Source organism: Gopherus evgoodei, chromosome 2 (genome assembly GCF_007399415.2).
Source record: "Gopherus evgoodei ecotype Sinaloan lineage chromosome 2, rGopEvg1_v1.p, whole genome shotgun sequence".
Lineage (NCBI taxonomy): Eukaryota > Metazoa > Chordata > Testudines > Testudinidae > Gopherus > Gopherus evgoodei.
In genome coordinates, this window is record NC_044323.1 from 135,343,507 (window position 1) to 135,362,133 (window position 18,627).

General features: G+C 42.2%; 1 protein-coding gene across 1 annotated transcript in view; it reads right to left on the reverse strand.

Annotated features, from left to right (window-relative positions):
• DNAH5 (dynein axonemal heavy chain 5) overlaps positions 1-18,627 on the reverse strand; it is a 202,250-nt gene that overhangs the window by 57,292 nt on the left and 126,331 nt on the right. Inside the window, 7 exon segments of the mRNA XM_030551718.1 lie at positions 4,449-4,765; positions 7,791-7,926; positions 10,384-10,521; positions 12,325-12,504; positions 12,917-13,120; positions 16,392-16,568; positions 16,863-16,977. Of these exon segments, the coding sequence (XP_030407578.1) occupies positions 4,449-4,765; positions 7,791-7,926; positions 10,384-10,521; positions 12,325-12,504; positions 12,917-13,120; positions 16,392-16,568; positions 16,863-16,977 (1,267 nt within the window).

Here is an 18,627-nt window from a genome sequence, read left to right on the forward strand (position 1 = left end):
ATAACTAGTTCTGTGGATGAGGGGAAAGCAGTGGACGTGTTATTCCGTGACTATAGCAAAGCTTTTGATAGGTCTCCCATAGTATTCTTGCCGGCAAGTTAAAGAAGTATGGGCTGGATGAATGGACTACAAGGTGGATAGAAAGCTGGCTAGATTATCAGGCTCAACGGGTAGTGATCAATGGCTCCATGTCTAGTTGGCAGCCGGTATCAAGCGGAGTGCCCCAAGGGTCGGTCGTGGGGCCAGTTTAGTTCAATATCTTCATTAATGATCTGGAGGATGGTGTGGATGGCACTTTCAGCAAGTTTGCAGATGACAGTAAACTGGGAGGAATGGTAGATACACTGGAGGGTTGGGATAGGATACAGATGGACCTAGACAAATTGGAGGATTGGGCCAAAAGAAACCTGATGAGGTTCAACAAGGACAAGTGTAGAGTCCTGCACTTAGGATGGAAAGTATCAGAGGGATACCCGTGTTAGTCTGGATCTGTAAAATCAGCAAAGAATCCTGTGGCACCTTATAGACTAACAGAGGTTTTGGAGCATGAGCTTTCGTGGGTGAATACCCACTTCGTCAGATGCATGTAGTGGAAATTTCCAGGGGCAGGAATATATATGCAAGCAAGCTAGAGATAACGAGGTTAGTTCAATCAGGGAGGATGAGGCCCTGTTCTAGTAGTTGAGGTGTGAAAACCAAGGGAGGAGAAACTGGTTTTGTAGTTGGCTAGCCATTTACAGTCTTTGTTTAATCCTGAGCTGATGGTGTCAAATTTGCAGATGAACTGAAGCTCAGCAGTTTCTCTTTGAAGTCTGGTCCTGAAGTTTTTTGGCTGCAGGATGGCCACCTTAAGGTCTGCTATAGTGTGGCCAGGGAGGTTGAAGTGTTCTCCTACAGGTTTTTGTATATTGCCATTCCTGATATCTGATTTGTGTCCATTTATCCTTTTCCGTAGAGACTGTCCAATTGGCCGAGGTACATAGCAGAGGGGCATTGCTGGCATATATTACATTGGTGGATGTTCAGGTAAATGAACCGGCGATGGTGTGGCTGATCTGATTAGGTCCTGTGATGGTGTCGCTGGTGTAGATATGTGGGCAGAGTTGGCATAGAGGTTTGTTGCATGGATTGGTTCCTGAGCTAGAGTTTCTATGGTGCGGTGTGCATTTACTGGTGAGGATATGTTTCAGGTTGGCAGGTTGTCTGTGGGCGAGGACTAGCCTGCCACCCAAGGCCTGTGAAAGACTGTGATCATTGTCCAGGATGGATTGTAGATCCCTGATGATGCGTTGGAGGGGTTTTAGCTGGGGACTGTATGTGATGGCCAGTGGAGTCCTGTTGGTCTCTTTCTTGGCTTTGTCTTGCAGTAGGAGGCTTCTGGGTACACGTCTGGCTCTGTTGAGCTGTTTCCTTATTTCCTCATGCGGGTATTGTAGTTTTGAGAATGCTTGGTGGAGATTTTGTAGGTATTGGTCTCTGTCTGAGGGGTTAGAGCAGATGTGGTTGTACCTCAGTGCGTTGCTGTAGACAGTGGATTGTGTGATGTGCCCGGGATGGAAGCTGGAGGCATGAAGGTAGGCATAGCGGTCAGTAGGTTTTCAGTATAGAGTGGTGTTAATGTGACTATCACTTATTTGCACCGGGGTGTCTAGGAAGTGGACCTCCCGTGTAGATTGGTCCAGGCTGAGGTTGATAGTGGGGTGGAAACTGTTGAATTTGTGGTGGATTTTTTCCAGGGTCTCCTTCCCATGGGTCCAGATGATGAAGATGTGATCAATGTAGCGTACGTAGAAAAGGGGCGTGAGTGGACGAGAGCTGAGGAAGCATTGTTCCAGGTTGGCCATAAAAATATTGGCATATTGTGGGGCCATGCGGGTGCCCATAGCAGTGCCACTGATCTGGAGATATATATTGTCATCCAATTTGAAATAGTTGTGTGTGAGGATGAAGGCACAGAGCTCAGCAGCCAATTGTGCTGTGGCACCATCAGGGATACTTTCCTGACAGCTTGTATTCCATCTGTGTGTGGGATGTTTGTGTAGAGAGCTTCTACATCCATGGTGGCTAGGATGGTGTTTTCTAGAAGGTCACCAATGCATTGTAGTTTCCTCAGGAAATCAGTGGTGTCACGGAGATAGCTGGGAGTGCTGGTGGCATAGGGTCTGAGGAGAGAGTCCACATATCCAGACAGTCCTTCAGTGCGAGTGCCAATGCCCGAGATGATGAGGCATCCAGGATTTCTGGGTTTGTGGATCTTGGGTAGTAGACAGAATAACCCTGGTTGGGGCTCTGAGGGTATGTTGATTTGTTCCGGTGTTAGTGTAGGGAGTGTCCTGAGTAGATGGTGCAGTGTCTTAGTGTATTCCTCAGTGGGATCTGAGGGAAGTGGTCTGTAGAATTTGGTATTAGAGAGTTGTCTGGCGGCCTCCTTTTGGTAGTCAGACCTGTTCATCATGATGACAGCACTTCCTTTATCAGCCTCTTTGATGATAATGTCAGGGTGGTTTCTGAGGCTGTGGACGGCATGGCGTTCTGCATGACTTAAGTTATAAGGCAAGCGATGTTGTTTTTCCACAATTTCTGCCTTTGCCCGTTGTCAGAAGCATTCAATGTATAGGTCCAGATTGTGATTTCGACCCACAGGAGGAGTCCATGTGGAGTTCTTCTTCTTGTGCTGTTGGTGGGAGGCTATCTGTGTATCAGTGCGCTGTTCAGCGTTGTCCTGAAAGTATTCTTTGAGTCGGAGACAGCGAAGTAGGATTCCGGATCGCCGCAGAACTATATCATGTTGGTGGGGGTGGCAGGGCAGAAAGAGAGTCCCCAAGATAGGACAGACTTTTCTTCTGGGCTGAGTGTGTAGTTGGATAGATTGATGATATTGCTGGGTGGGTTAGGGGTACCACGGTTGTGGCCCCATGTGGCAGGTAGGAGCTTAGACAGCTTACAGTCCTTTTTCCTTTGTAGAGAGGTGAAGTGCCAACTCTGCTCACACATCTACAACAGCGACACCATCACAGGACCTAACCTGATCAGCCACACAATCACCAGTTCATTCACCTGAACGTCCACCAATGTAATATACGCCATCATATGCCAGCAATGCCCCTCTGCTATGTACCTCGGCCAAACTGGACAGTCTCTACGGAAAATGATAAATGGACACAAATCAGATATCAGGAATGGCAATATACAAAAACCTGTAGGAGAACACTTCAACCTCCCTGGCCACACTATAGCAGACCTTAAGGTGGCCATCCTGCAGCCAAAAAACTTCAGGACCAGACTTCAAAGAGAAACTGCTGAGCTTCAGTTCATCTGCAAATTTGACACCATCAGCTCAGGATTAAACAAAGACTGTGAATGGCTAGCCAACTACAAAACCAGTTTCTCCTCCCTTGGTTTTCACACCTCAACTACTAGAACAGGGCCTCATCCTCCCTGATTGAACTAACCTCGTTATCTCTAGCTTGCTTGCATATATATTCCTGCCCCTGGAAATTTCCACTACATGCATCTGACGAAGTGGGTATTCACTCACGAAAGCTCATGCTCCAAAACCTCTGTTAGTCTATAAGGTGCCACAGGATTCTTTGCTGCTTAGGATGGAAGAATCCCATGCACTGCTACAGACTAGGGACCGAATGGCTAGGCAGCAGTTCTGCAGAAAAGGACCTAGTGGTTACAACGGACAAGAAGCTGGATATGAGTTGACAGTGTGCCCTTGTTGCCAAGCAGGGGCATTGCCAGTAGATCGAGGGATGTGATCATTCCCCTCTATTCGACATTGGTGAGGCCTCATGTGGAGTACTGTGTCTAGTTTTGGGCCCCACGCTACAAGGAGGATGTGAAGAAATTGGAAAGAGTCCAGCGGAGAGCAACAAAAATGATTAGGAGGCTGGAACACATGACTTCTGAGGAGAGGCTGAGCGAACTGGGATTGTTTAGTCTCCAGAAGAGAAGAATGAGGGGGGATTTGATAGCTGCTTTCAACTACCTGAAAGTGGGTTCCAAAGAGGATGAATCTAGACTGTTTTCAGTGGTACCAGATGACAGAACAAGGAGTAATGGTCTCAAGTTGCAGTGGGGCAGGTTTAGGTTGGATATTAGGAAACACTTTTTCACTAGGAGGGTAGTGAAGCATTGCAATGGGTTACCTAGGGAGGTTGCGGAATCTCCTCCCTTAGAGGTTTTTAAGGTCAGGCTTGACAAAGTCCTGGCTGGTATGATTTAGTTGGGAATTGGTCCAGCTTTGAGCAGGGGGTTGGACTAGATGACCTCCTGAGGTCCCTTCCAACCCTGATATTCTATGATTCTGTGATTCTATGCAATGTAGGTAGTATATAAACTTTATAATTGCTAGCTACAACCTGAACCCCCCAATTAGCTAAGCATTTCGGCAGCTATGTAAGAGCTACTAGAGGGTATAAAAATATCTGCATTCAAATTACCTGAAGTTCATTCTTGGTTTCCTTATTTTTAATCCAAATTTTGCCCTGAGTCTGTGGATCAATTAACAAAGGATAACGAGCTGCTTTCGTGGCAATAATTCCATTCTGTATGGATAGGTCATCGTTTGGCAATCCTTGGAGGTTCCACTCACTGATGGTCGGAGCATCAATCAATATCTCTGTAAGGTTTAGGTTGTTGCCAAATGGGATTTTCCGGGTTTTCATTTCCTTTTGCCAATCATTTAACAACAGATTGCGGAACTCTTGGTTAAAAGGACCAGAATAAGATAGAAAAGCTGTAGCCAGCAATACATCTCCTAAAAAAAAAAAAAAAAAAAGCAAGCACGAGATACTGAAACACTGTGACAGCTTTGTTAGGGTAATACATGTGCTTGCAGGAAACAAACAAGAGAGACAGACAAAGCTTCCAATGGGAGCTACAGTAGAATTTATAGTGTAAGGGCAGATTTATTTGCTTGACTATGCTGTGTGCAAAATATCACTGAAAATGTTTTTTTTCCTAATTCTAACCTCATGATTTTATTGAGACTTTGGGACCATTTAAAAAATCTAGCTTTTCAAAAGTGTTCTGAAAATTTCCAGTGTATCATACCAGCAAGGATCTGTTGTCTGGCTATAACAAAAGAAGGACAGGAGACATTTAATTAGGCCGCAACTTAATTATTAGATGTCTGGGACTACCTGGCAGATAAAAGTGAACAGTACAGGTAACCCCATGTTTATTCCACAATTACCTGAGGAGCTTCCACCAGCTCCCCCTATTTTTCCATCCAAGTCTCTCCAGTAAATCCATTGCCCGGATCTTACCATCCACCGCCTTCGTAGGAGGGTCAAGGTGGGTTATATGAATGGGGGGTTGGCTCCATGCCATACCAATCATAGAAGTCTTCAACTGTCCCCCATTCATTCCTTTAACAAACACCTCTTTTTAAGTCTTTTTCCAAGCCATTTATCCGGTCACTGTATACCTTCCCTATGGAGTACCTGCACTGGTCATCCGCCACAAGGAGGCAGCAGCAATTAGTTTGGCTGTCTCCAAGACTGCTCCGTGTAAAACAGAGCTTCCGGCACAGGGCTGCCCCTTTTAAACCCTGCATTCCTAGAGGGTGAGTCAGCAACCACATGTACCTTTTGCAACAGTTTTCATCTCCACACCCTCCCTGGCCCCAGCCCTAAAGCACTGGTCCCTTCATTCAGCCAGCCAGCCAAATACTCCCCACACTTAAAGGTACAGGGGGGTCACTCTCTTGTCTTGCTTCTCGTAGTCATTAACCTTTAGCCTCAGTGTGGGGGAAGGTCTGGTGCTGTCAGCTTTGGGAGTTTTCCCCTCTCCCTGCTCTGCAGTGAAACACTGAAAAGCCAGGGTGCAGGAGAAATAGGCCAGGCAGGAGGCAGCAACAGCACAGTGTCTATTGTTGGCAGGAGGCTGGAAGAGCAGAGTTTTTCTCCAAGTCACATCCTTGCTCAGTGCAGAAAGCCCAACCTAGCCCGAGAAAACAGGGAGTGTGTGCACAAAATACTGCATGCCCGGGTACATCTACACTGCACACTCACTCACTACAACGTGTAGAGTGCACATATTGCACACACACCCTACCACAGGTATAAATAATAGCACAGATGTTGAAGCATTGCTTAGGTGAGCAAAGACATGCCAGAACTTATGGTATATATATTACATGGGGTCTCTGCATGCCCAAGCAGTGTCTCTCCCATCTAACTGCTATTTTTAGCAGTGTTCATCTCATTGCCTCCCTGGTGCCAGAGCATTTCCCCACCACAGCGGAAGGCTCCAAAAGTGGGTGCTGCCTATCATTTCCACGTTGCCTCCCGCTGCCAGAGCCTGACACCGATGCATATAGCCACACAACACAGTGTGGAAGCAGCTGGCTTTTCACTTTGGCACGTAGTTACCCACGCCCCACATGCCAGAGCTGTAACAGTGTAGACATAGCTTCAGTGTCTCTTTCAATAATGGGAGTGAAAGCAGAAAATACTCTTATGTTTTGATATATTCCAGGCACCCATGTTTTGATTCAACAAAAGGAACATGTTCAATTGTATCATGATTTTTTCTAATTCCACAGCAGTTATCTACATGGCATGCTAATATAATCATTAAGATCTGTGATCTCTGTTGGACAGGATCTAAACTGTTCAACCCACATTTTTACAGTGGATAAATACATTTATTTTCCAGCTCAAGAAGCAGGGGCTTGGGTATTTGGAGCATAAGGGCTTGAGTTCATTCCCATACATTTCCCAGTGGCCCTGGCGCACATCATGGCCACTGTTACGTTCTATGTGGCCATGGATGTTACGTGTTATAAGAAGAAAAATTTAATGCCTGTGAAACTGGTATTTTTAAAGGTGGTTTATATCTCCTTGCATTATTTGGATGGTATCGTAGACTCAGAGCTTTGATAGACACTGAAGACCAAATCTAGTCCAAATGCCCAGCAAGAATAACAAAACAGTTAACTATAAAGTAGTTAAAAGTTATTTCCACCCAGCAGTGTAAACTATAGAAAACAAGAAAATAAAAAAGTGAGTTCAACCTTCACACAATATAGTATCAGTCCCCAAGTACCAGTCCCCCACCATCAGGATTCCACCAACCACCACACTAATATCCTCCAACATTATCATGTTAGTTTACAACCAAGACTAGAAGGCTAATGACTCTTTTTAAATCAAAAGTTTAGATTCTGACTAATTATAGCAACAGTATTAGTAGATGAAATTTTTTTTAATGATTATCATTGTGTAGAGAGAAACTGATGAGAAATAGTATAAATATATAGAAGCAAAGTGGTCAACTTTCAAAGTCGTTTATTCCTTATAACTTTTACAGTATAGAAAAATCTATTTTTAATCTCAAAAACCACAAATTTACCAGAAGGATCTGAAAAAGTTACTTACTGTAAATATACTTATAACTCAAAATATTCATTGGAAAATTGTCCAAAAAGTTATTCTATCCTTGAAGAATAAGTAGTCTAAGTGTGGGGAGGATACACTCTATTATTCATACAGAGCAATTAATCTCTATTTCAGGCACAAATCTTAACATCTTTAGCTATACAAACTATGCTGCTTCTGTAATAGTCATCATTCACATGTCACCCTCTCCTAGCTGCGGCCCACAGGTTATACTTCCTAATATTACTATACAAGCCTGAAAGCATCATGAGTTACCACTAGTTTTATATGCTGTACAAACCATTTTGTACCTTACTATGTGCATCTTGCTTTTATGTAGTGTTTCTCAGTCAAGGGGCAAGTTCACAGTAAGTCTGTATAATGAAAAATTATTCTTACCCACAAGCCTTTTAGTTTGTGCAGCAAACTCTTTACTCTGTTCAGTCCATCTCTCTTTTTCACCTGCTAGACCATTTATAAGACTGGAGGCTGTTTGCATTTTATGTCTGCAACGTTCTGCATCGTCAAGCAAGGTCTACAGACCACACAAAAAAACACTTATTGGAAGTGGAAGGAAAAACCTAATTTTAATTAAACCCTTAATGGCATAATGACTCACAAATAGTACTTTAATATTTACTGCATTACCATATGCCCAGTATCATAGTTAGGGTTGCATGTCTGTCACGGAGGTCACAGAAGTCATGGATTCTGTGACTTTCCGTGACCTCTGTGACTTCTGCGGCAGCTGGTACTGGTCACCTGGGCAGCCCCTGGGCCAGCAACAGCAGTTTGGATGTGTGGGACGGGACTCTGGGCTGGGGCAGGTGGTTGGGGTGTGGGGTGGAGCTTACCTGGGGTTGGCCTCCCTGGCTCCCACCAGCATGTCCCTGGCAGCTCAGAGGCAGAGGGGCCAGGGGGTTCCACACGTTGCCTGTGCCGGCAGGCTCCACCCATGACGTTCCCATTAGCTGCGGTTCCTGGACAATGGGAGCTGTGGAGCACTTCTGGCGGGAGCAGCGCAGAGAGCCCCCCTGACCACTCCTCCCCCTAGGAGCTGCAGGGACACACGGAGCTGAGTAGGGAGCCTGCAAGCCCTGCCAACCTTCCCCACACCCAGCAGCAGCAGGGAGCCCGGGCCATTCACTGCCCCCCGCTCCCCTCCCCAGCCCCAGCAAAAATTCTGGGCCGCATGCCGTCACCCGCCTCCCCCCCCAGCACCAGCGGTGGGCCTGGGCCACCGCCCCCAGCACCGGCGGCATCCCCAGACCGCCCCTCACAGAGCACCCGTGGCCTCCCGGTCCAAGTTTTAGTTAGGGGTATATAGTAAAAGTCATGGACAGGTCACGTGCTGTGAATTTTTGTTTATTGCCCATGACCTGTCCATTACTTTTACTAAAAATACCCATGACTAAAACGTGGCCTATGGGGGAAGGATAGCTCAGTCGTTTGAGCATTGGCCTGCGAAACCCAGGGTTGTGAGTGCAATCCTTGAGGAGGCCACTTAGGGATGTGGGGCAAAAACTGGTCCTGCTAGTGAAGGCAGGGGATTGGACTTGATGACCTTTCAAGGTCCCTTCCAGTTCTAGGAGATTGGTATATCTCCTAGTAGCCTTAGTCATAGCATGTAAAACTGAAATGCTCCATCACTATGCATTAACTTCAAAGAATGGATGCATATTTGGACTTGCTCCACACAATTGTACATAAGGGGTCAGGGGCACAACAGGACCCAACCTTTGCCATAAATGCTGCCGCCCAACAACACAGTCAGAACTCTGGGCAGAGGCTACAGCATGCTGCCTAGCACTGCCCAAGGCTCAGACCCCCAGAGACACATCTCACAGGAGGCCACAGAGAACACAAACTCACCCCAGTGGCTCCTGGTCCCTTCCCCTAGTGGACAACTCTATGGCATAGGTGCTGTGTGCAGGATCATGCACTCTGGGTCCCACCTGTGGCTGCCCCAAACCAGGATGGAGCTACTGAGTCAAGCTGGATGGTTGAGCTTTCTCTGCAGCTATGAGGGCAGCTGAATCTGCAGCGCAGAGCAGCTGGAGCAATACAGACCACAGATCCATCATGGGAACCCCAGGGCTGGAACAGGTGGGAGGAGTCCAGGGCTCAGGAGGACTTGAAGAGATGGTGCCTAGAAGAGGAAGATCCCATACCACTGTGCAGTGCAGGGAACTTCCATCTGTGCTCCTGGGGATGGGAATGCCTCCTATATGTCATTGTGCCTGGCATAGGAGGGACCAAAGGGGACCTAGCTACTGCCTCTTAGACACTGTCACAAAATCGATCTCTGGATGAAAATTTCAGGCAGTTCTGACAACCCTAGGGAGACTCTCATATGTAATTCCCCCTCCCCTGCATCATGTGCTTAGAGTGACCAGAAAGCAAGTGTGAAAAATCAGGATGGGGGTGGGGGGTAATAGGAACCTATATAAGAAAAAGACCTAAAAATCGGGACTGTCCCTATAAAATTGGAACATCTGGTCACACTACATGTGCTTGACCCTAAACACCCAAACCAGCACCCTCGGGCCTTTCATTAGGAAAACTCTGGTTTTGCCCCTTCACAGAAGCCTTTGAATTTTGTTTTAATTTTTTTACTGTATGCATGTATGTTAAGTGCTGGTGAAAGGTGGGTGGCATCTGCCAGCCTGGGAGCTTAAAGTCCACAATTTCAAATGTCTGTGCACAGAAATATTCACATATGCGTGTAACAAATGCAGTGTTCAATGCATGAAGCTTTGTGCTACGTACACAGTGGGTTTTAATGAGGCAGAAAAGTGGGCCAGGAAAGTATATGAGAAAACAAAACAAAAAAAAAAGGTGGATGTCCCCCAAAAATTCAAATTTTGTTCCCTAAATTCTCCATTTCAAAGGACAATAGTGAGTTTGAGGAGATGCACTGTATTTTGTGGTGTATAAATAGTACCAATGACTAAAACAGTCAAGGAGTATTTTAATGTAAAGAATACTGCACCTGTTTTTCCCTCATTGCTTTTTCATACTCTGCCTGTACAAAATCTAATTCAGCTTGCTTATCATCCAACTCTGCTTGGGCTTTCTGCAGATCTAGCATGGCAGTGGCAAGGCGATTCTCCTGGACTGCCAAATTAGCCTACGAAATATACATATGCAAAGCAAATCATACACAGAATGTTTCAAAGCATTTGGTATAAAGCACATCTCAACTAAAGCTTCATAGCATTATATTTAAAATCTAAACTGCTCTGTATAATTGAGCTATCACTCAGAATCCTTTCAATTTCAATTGTCTGACAGACTGAATTCTGCTACAATTCTCAACTGCAATTCTGTGGTAAAACACTTCACAGGAGGGGATAAAGCATTTCACTCAGATGACCCTCCACATTTTCTCAGACTACATGTGTACAGAGAACACATTTCTGAATTCAAATATAAACATCACAGACCTATAGCTATTCCATGCTCAGATCATGTCCTTCTAATTCCTTCTTACTGAGTATCAATCTGTTCTTTGAAAGACCTCAAAGTATAAAGTATAAAGGAGATAATCAACCATCTCTACTAAAAGCCAGTACTACAGGTCATGTATTGCCCTGATTTATGACACAAATCCCATGCCTATATTAAGAGTTTTGTGAATGTAGATAAAGGGTCGTAGGTAGGTCAGGTCCTTGGCTTTATGGTTTGCCCTGCTCCGTCAGCAGAAAGCAACTGGAAAATGGCCATATACGGGGTAGCTGGGGATTCCTTTGACATAGAGAGTTATGAAGCTAGCAGAGACAGCTCCACACCATTCACTCCTGGGCCACCTCAATATAAGAGCAGCATTGAGATAAGACAGCAATGCCTTGCACTCCTGCAACAGTCAACTGGAATCATGGTTCCTAGGAGGCCACTCCTGCTGGTGTTGGTAAAATTAGCTCTCAAGCTGCTCCAACTTATACTGGTGTCCAAACCAGCTCTAAGGAAATGTCCCCAACATTGGTATCATATTTTACAAAATTCCAGATTTTATTAATTCTGGAGGCATTTGGTTAATTATAATTTACTCTGTTTTGCATGAAGTTTGGGTTTGCACCTACAAGTCTCATTGTTAGATAAATAAATACTTCAACTGTGAGCAAATCCAGCTGTGTTTATGAAAAGGCAGATGTTACTTTCGACCATTTATCTCTCAGTATATCTATCTGATAACAGAAATGGCATGGGCAAATGCCCAGAAAGCACTTTAACTCTATGGAAATGGCAGTTTGAAGTTTCATATTTATTGTGTAAGTGATTTTCAGAACTAATATGCTTAGTTTATAAACAAAAAAGGAATACATATTTATAACTGCCTGCCCTGTAAACTGCTCCTAGAAGCTGTAAGTAACTGGGTTCTTTCCCTCTGCTGACTCATTACCAGTCATAAAGATTCTGCAGGCCTAGTTATTCCCTCAGTGCTACCTGTATAGCTCCTTCATTAGTCACTCTATGGATACACAAGAAATGGATGCAACAGAATCCAGTTCCCTATGCCATACCCGTTTCAGTTCTGCAGTGCTTACAGGCATCAAATGTGGTCAGAATAACTTTTTTCCACCCAAGTGAACAGATATGGCTAAATATACACAGAGAGCAGATTCTGTGAATAAGATAGAGCTGTTCTACTTTATTAAAAAAGCATTTAGAGAAAGAGAGCCCATAAGCCCCAGTTCAACAAAGCATTCAAGCACATGCTTAAAAACTTTACTAAATCAGGATGGACTTAACGCATATGTTTATTGTTTAAAAATCCACAACTTCCTGGGTAAGCCCTCTTGTGGAATTTTTGTTTTTGTGGTGGTGAGTTCCCTTAGACACATGCTGGAGTTAGTAGTTTGTCTGCCCACTGGACCAAATCCCAAAGTGTTATTTAGGAAAACCTCCCACTGGCTTACCAATACAGACTTACCTTTAAGGGTAACACTTCTTTGTTGATAGAAAAAAATGCAGCCATGGCCTTGGTCCATGAGCAGAGGCCAGACACATTCCCACACACTCGCTTTGCCGTCTCAATGTTATAGTCTACCATTTCAAAATAAGGATTCAAAAGCTCCACAACTTCTTCATTGATTGTATCTTTTGGGAATTGCTGGAGACATCATGGAGAGAACAATTTAGCCACACTGTATTACCACACATCAGTCAGTTTCTCCAAAGGTGTTTTAAAAAACTCACCGACAATTTATTTGGCATATCCTAATTTGTGAATGGCCTGTGATTAAAGCAAGTAAATAACATAACTACCCTCCAATGCTTTAGCAAATTATCTGCAATGAGCCTAATCCTACCATCCTTACTTAGGCAAAACTCAGATGGGAAAACAACAGACATTTCCTTTGAGTGAAAACTGTACGATTATGCCCAGTTTTTGTTTCTGCACAATACAATGAGTTGAAAACCTCTAACTTTTCAAGTAAAATATATAACATATACGTCTTACAACATTTGCTCTGCTGCTGCCATTAGATAATCCATTTTTCTCTTCTATGTTTTTAAAGTACCTGCAGGTTCTGTAAGAAGTTTCCTGCTGTCATCAATTTCAGTGATTCCTGCCACGATGGGATGGTGCAGCTTTTCTCCTGGTCCACTTTCACACTGTTCACTTTTCTCTGGAACAGCAGGAGCACGCAATCCATAATACGCATGATAAGATGAGGAGGTCGGCCCAGTGTACGGACAGTGGCAATGTCTGCAGGTTTGATTGTCTATGAAATCGAGAGGAAGGAAAGGGATTATCACTGTTGTTGCTGTAAATCATGTTGTCTACCTCAAAGACACTCATATAAAAAAATGATGGACACTCACATTGAATCCATCCTACAGGCATAGGATCTGTTTGGAAAAATTAATCCAACCTATGTATCCATAGCAAGTTTTTAATTGTTAAATCATGCTCAAGCAGAATAAAACTAGAAAGGTCCAGTTCTGAAAGGTTTTAACTGCTGCCTCTTGTAAGCTACTAAGTAATTTCTGCTCAGCAGCACCAGGTAGGCACTCAGCAATTTACACAAGTAAGCCTGTTCTGAGGTATGAAAAAGCTCATTCAATAACTTAAGTTTAGTTACATGACATAATGCTCTTGTTTGCACATTTTACAAGCAATTATCAGTGTAATAGAAAGGACAAAGGGATCGTAATTTGTGCTAAAGAATTTTACATTTTTAAAAATTATTTATATAAGACCACAATGTATCTTCTCCACTTAATAATAGTCTTGTCATTTAAAACTAACAAGTCTTGAAGTTATGACGAATGGGCAGACTGACCAATTAAAGGTCACTTAACAGCTAAGAAACCTGGAAATGAATCAAGTATTGCAGTACACATTTCTCTGTGCTGTTAGCAAAATTCCATGAAATTCTTAGTAAATAATTTAAAATTCTCAAGTCCTTGTAGACCATAATATGCCAGGTTATTATAATGAGAAAACCAATATATGCAACAATCACAACTGACAAGGAGTGTTCTCTGACTCAAAGGAAATTGTGGTCTGAAATAATGTTAAAATAATTTTACATACATATTTATTCATAAGCTTGTTAGCTCCTGCTTGTGTGTCTTTTTCCTGTTGAAGTTGTCATGTGAGCAGTTATAGCACAGATGAAGCCAACTTAGTTCTTTCTCAGACTGAGAAAACAATGATATCCTCATGGGAAACTGTCATCTGTATTTTACAGAGTATAAGTGTCTATGTGATGTATTTGACACCTTTACCCAGAGTGAAATTTTACATGCATTATTTAAATTTTATATCTCAGATGATATTGGAATTTATTTTACAAAGATTATATTGTCAGTTAGTATTAGTAAAACCAGGATAGCTGCATTAAAAAAATAGCTGTCAAAGAACTAACTTGCTTCGGAGATTTATTTTTGGTCACTCGCAGAATAAAACAAGGAACAGGGTAGAAGACAAATATACTGCAGGTAACTGAATTACTGTGCATTAATTCCACTGAGGCCTTCTGATGATACCATAAACTTTGATGGGGTAGTTTGAGCAGTTTATGCTCAACTCCTGCAAAGAATCCTAGCACCATAATTCTGTTTTGTTTTACATGGTACTGTACCTAATAGCTGGATCTTAGTTATAGATCCATGACTTGTACATGCTATCACAGCATTCCAACTATCTCAGTCACACGTTACATTGCTGTCTTCATCTTCATTAGGCAAGGGAGCTAATGTGGATCAAATATGTAAATATTCAAAACCTTCACATATTAGAACGGAAACCAAACCATTAGAAAGTTCCTGAGTATTTCATTACAGCTTCCTTGGTGCACAGATCTTCTTGAAGAAGTAGTCAAGATAACTTGGAGCCCCATCCCCCTTTACAGAGTTTTTTATTGGAAGGATTTTCTTAAGGGGTATCCCACTTATTTATATCTTTGAGTGTGACCAGAGGCCTATTATTTCACTGTGGTGCAGAATGATTGCAACCCAAGTCTTATGATCAGTTCTGCTTTAAAAGGGCACCTTGGAGTTTACATCTCAAAATGCACTAAAGTGTTCTGACATCTTAGTATGCACAAAAGCCTCTTCTCTTATGTGAAGAATAGAGAAGGCCTCTCAAATCACCTTTTCATGAAAAATCAGTCCTGGCAGGCCAATATCATCTTCCGCCTCCTCCCTAAAAGAGCAGTTAAGAGGAAGGAGGGGTGTATTTACAGGAATAATGTACCTGAGTGAGAAAGGCATTTGGGGGGAAGGCTGCTCAACAGTTAAGGAAAGCATCTGAAAGTCTGAATACTTCTCTGACATGAGCCTGCAAACCTAGAGGTTTTCCCATCACTAGTCCATACCTCCCACTCATTGCGTTGCTCTTCAAAGACTCTCATTTCCCACTCCAACAGCTCTCCACTATTAGATTAACAGGTTTCAACAATGGAAACTAAAGTTATTCTATATCAAAAGTTCTTTGCTGAGTTATTATTTATCACTTTACATACTAGGGTAAATGCACACTGAATTATACAGTGCAAGATCTAAACCAGTGATTCTCGGACTGAGGCTCGGGAGCCACAAGTGGCTCTTTAATGTGTCTCCTGCGGCTTCTTGCAGCACATATATGGAAACATTGTGTGATTTAATTATTAACCGATCTAAGTTATTAACCAATCAGGATGCTTTTACTACGTTATCAACTAATTGTAGAATATGTGGTCAGTCATTTTGCTGTGACAAGAATAGTGAATTAATTCACATTACTGTGGCTCTTTTGGGTAATGTTGATCGCTATTTTGGCTCCTGAACCACTGAGGTCTGAGTATCACTGATCTAAACTAAACTAAAATGGGACTTTCACTCCCAGTGATGCACAATGTAAAGTCATGAGCAGAAACAGACATTGCCACTAACAAGAACATACAGCACGAACTACTCCGTTACAGCGTAAACACTTCACAGCAAAGATGTCTTTTGGAGTAGTGTCCGAAGCGGGAGACAAAAGGAACATGGGAAAACTAGTGGCAATAGTGTTTCCAGGTATTGGAGACCGGACAGAAGTAGTCATGAAGAAGGAGGCAAAGGGAGTAGGACAGCAGTAAACTTGAGTGTAATATACATAATAGGACAAAATATAAGACAAGAGGGAAGAGACCTATGTTAGGATGGAATAAAGCAGGTTTGCACTCTAGTCACTGTCTATTCAGCAGTGTTTGAACAAAATACCAGCAGTGGCATTAGCTGGTTACCAGTGTGATATCAAAACCAAGGACTGGAGTCACTTTTACATATGCGAGTTGCAGCGAGTTTAACTTGAAAAATCACAATCAGTATTTAAGTGTTGAAAGCATTCCTTTTGTTGTAGGATTAACTAACTCGTGAGCATATTGAGTTTGACCAACATTTATGAGATAAAAGGGAAATGTTTGTCAACAGGTAGGGTATGTGGCTCAACTCACCAGCCTACTTTCTATGGAACACATCTTCTGAAAATGGTAGACCTACTTCTCCCTGTCTTTTAATACTGACCTTTAAAGCTGCTTCTGCCTCTTCTAAAGCAGGCTTAGCAGCCTCCAACTTTTCTTCAGCAATGGCTTTATCTGCTGAAATGCTGTCTACAATAGCCTGGGCTTTATCTTTCACCTTCTGTACTTCAGCTTTCACTTTCTCAGCAGCCTGTGCTTTCACAGTGACTTCTTTCAAAACCTAAAAATGGGAAAAAACACAAACAGCAAATATCAAAGAAAACACACTGCTGAAAAAATTTGTTACTGTCTATTAATTTTCAGTGTAAAAATCCATCCGTCTAATTTTATGTTCATGAATTATTAGGATATTCAAATAAGGATATTACATTTACTATTGTCATGCTATACCACAGCTCCTAACTTTTAACTCCTAATTGACTCCTCCTTCTTAAATTATTCCTTGTCGATGAGAAAATGAAAGAAAGCACAAGAAGTTAAAGAGCACTGCATGTACAAAGCTATGCCTACCTACCATGTCAGCTTTTTCATTAGCAACCTGAAGCTCCTTTTCTTTAACCTCCAGCTCTTTGCTTAGAGCAGCCACTGATTCAGATGCCTCTTTCAATTTCTCCAATCCAGTATTCATTCTACAATTTAAAATACAAAGCAAAGAGCATAACAGGTTCCTCTGCTCTTTTATAATTCTCCTTTTTAAATTATTCTACTAACAAGATGAATATGAAAGCTACTGCCAAAAATTTTTCATGTCAAAGAAATTGGTACAAAAATTGTCATTGAAGTTTTCCGTTATGTAATTTTCCACTATTCTTGTTTATCAGAAATGGGTGTTTCACAAGTTAAACAGGAATTTTCTATTAAGACAATTCAAATCAGGGAAACACCTATGGAACTCTGCATGTACACACTGACTAAAGATTGCTGAATATTAGGGCTGTCGATTAATCACTGTTAACTCATGCAATTAATTGCAGTTTTAACTGCACTGTTTAACAATAGAACATCAATTGAAATTTATTAAATATTTTGGATGTTTTTCTACATTTTCTATAAAGTCTTTAACATGAAAGTTGAACTTACATTATGTACAAAATATAACTGCATTCAAAAATAAAACAATGTAAAACTTTAGAGCCTTCAAATCTACTCAGTCCTACTTCTTGTTCAGCCAATCACTAAGACAAACAAGTTTGTTTACATTGATGGGAGATAATGCTGCCTGCTTCTTATTTATAATGTCACCTAAAAGTGAGAATAGGTGTTCGCATGGCATTTTTGGAGATGGCATTGCAAGGTATTTACATGACAGATATGCTAAACATTTGTATGCCCCTTAATGCTTCAGCCACCATTCCAGAGGACATGCTTCCCTTGCTGATGACGCTCGTTAAAAAAATAATGTGTTAATTATATTTGTGGCTGAACTCCTTGGGGGAGAACTGTATGTCCCCTGCTCTGTTTTACCCACATTCTGTCATATATTTCGTGTTATAGTAGTCTTGGATGATGACTCAGCACATGTTCATTTTGACAACATTTTCACTGCAGATTTGACAAAACGGAAAGAAGGTACCAATGTGAGATTTCTAAAGATAGCTACAGTATTTGACACAAGCTTTAAGAATCTGAAGTGCTTTCCAAAATTTGAGAGGGAGGAGGTGTGGAGCATACTTTCAGAAGTCTTAAAAGAGCAACACTCCATGCAGAAACTACAGAACCCGAACCACCAAAAAAGAAAATCAACCTTCTGCTAGTAGCATCTGACTCTGATGATGAAAATGAACATGTGTCGGTACACACTGCTTTGGATTATTATTGAGCAGAACCCGCCATCAGCATGGACACATCCTCAGGAATGGTGGTTGAAGTATGAAGGGACATACAAATCTTTAGCATATCTGGCATGTAAATATCTTGTGACGCCGGCTACAACCGTGCTATGAGAACACCGGTTCTCACTTTCAGGTGACATTGTGAACAAGAAGCAGGCAGCATTATTTCCAGCAAATGTAAACAAACTTTTTGTCTGAGCGATTAGATGAACAAGAAGTTGGACTGAGTGGACCCACAGGCGCTAAAGTCTTATATTGTTTGATTTTTAAATGTAGTTTTTTTTGTACATAATTCTTCATTTGTAAGTTCACCTTTCATGATAAAGAGATTGCAGTACAGTACTCATATTAGGCAAATTGAAAAATACTATTTCTTTTGTTTTTTACAGTGTAAATATTTGTAATTAAAAATAAACATAAAGTGAGCACTGTACACTTTGTATTTGT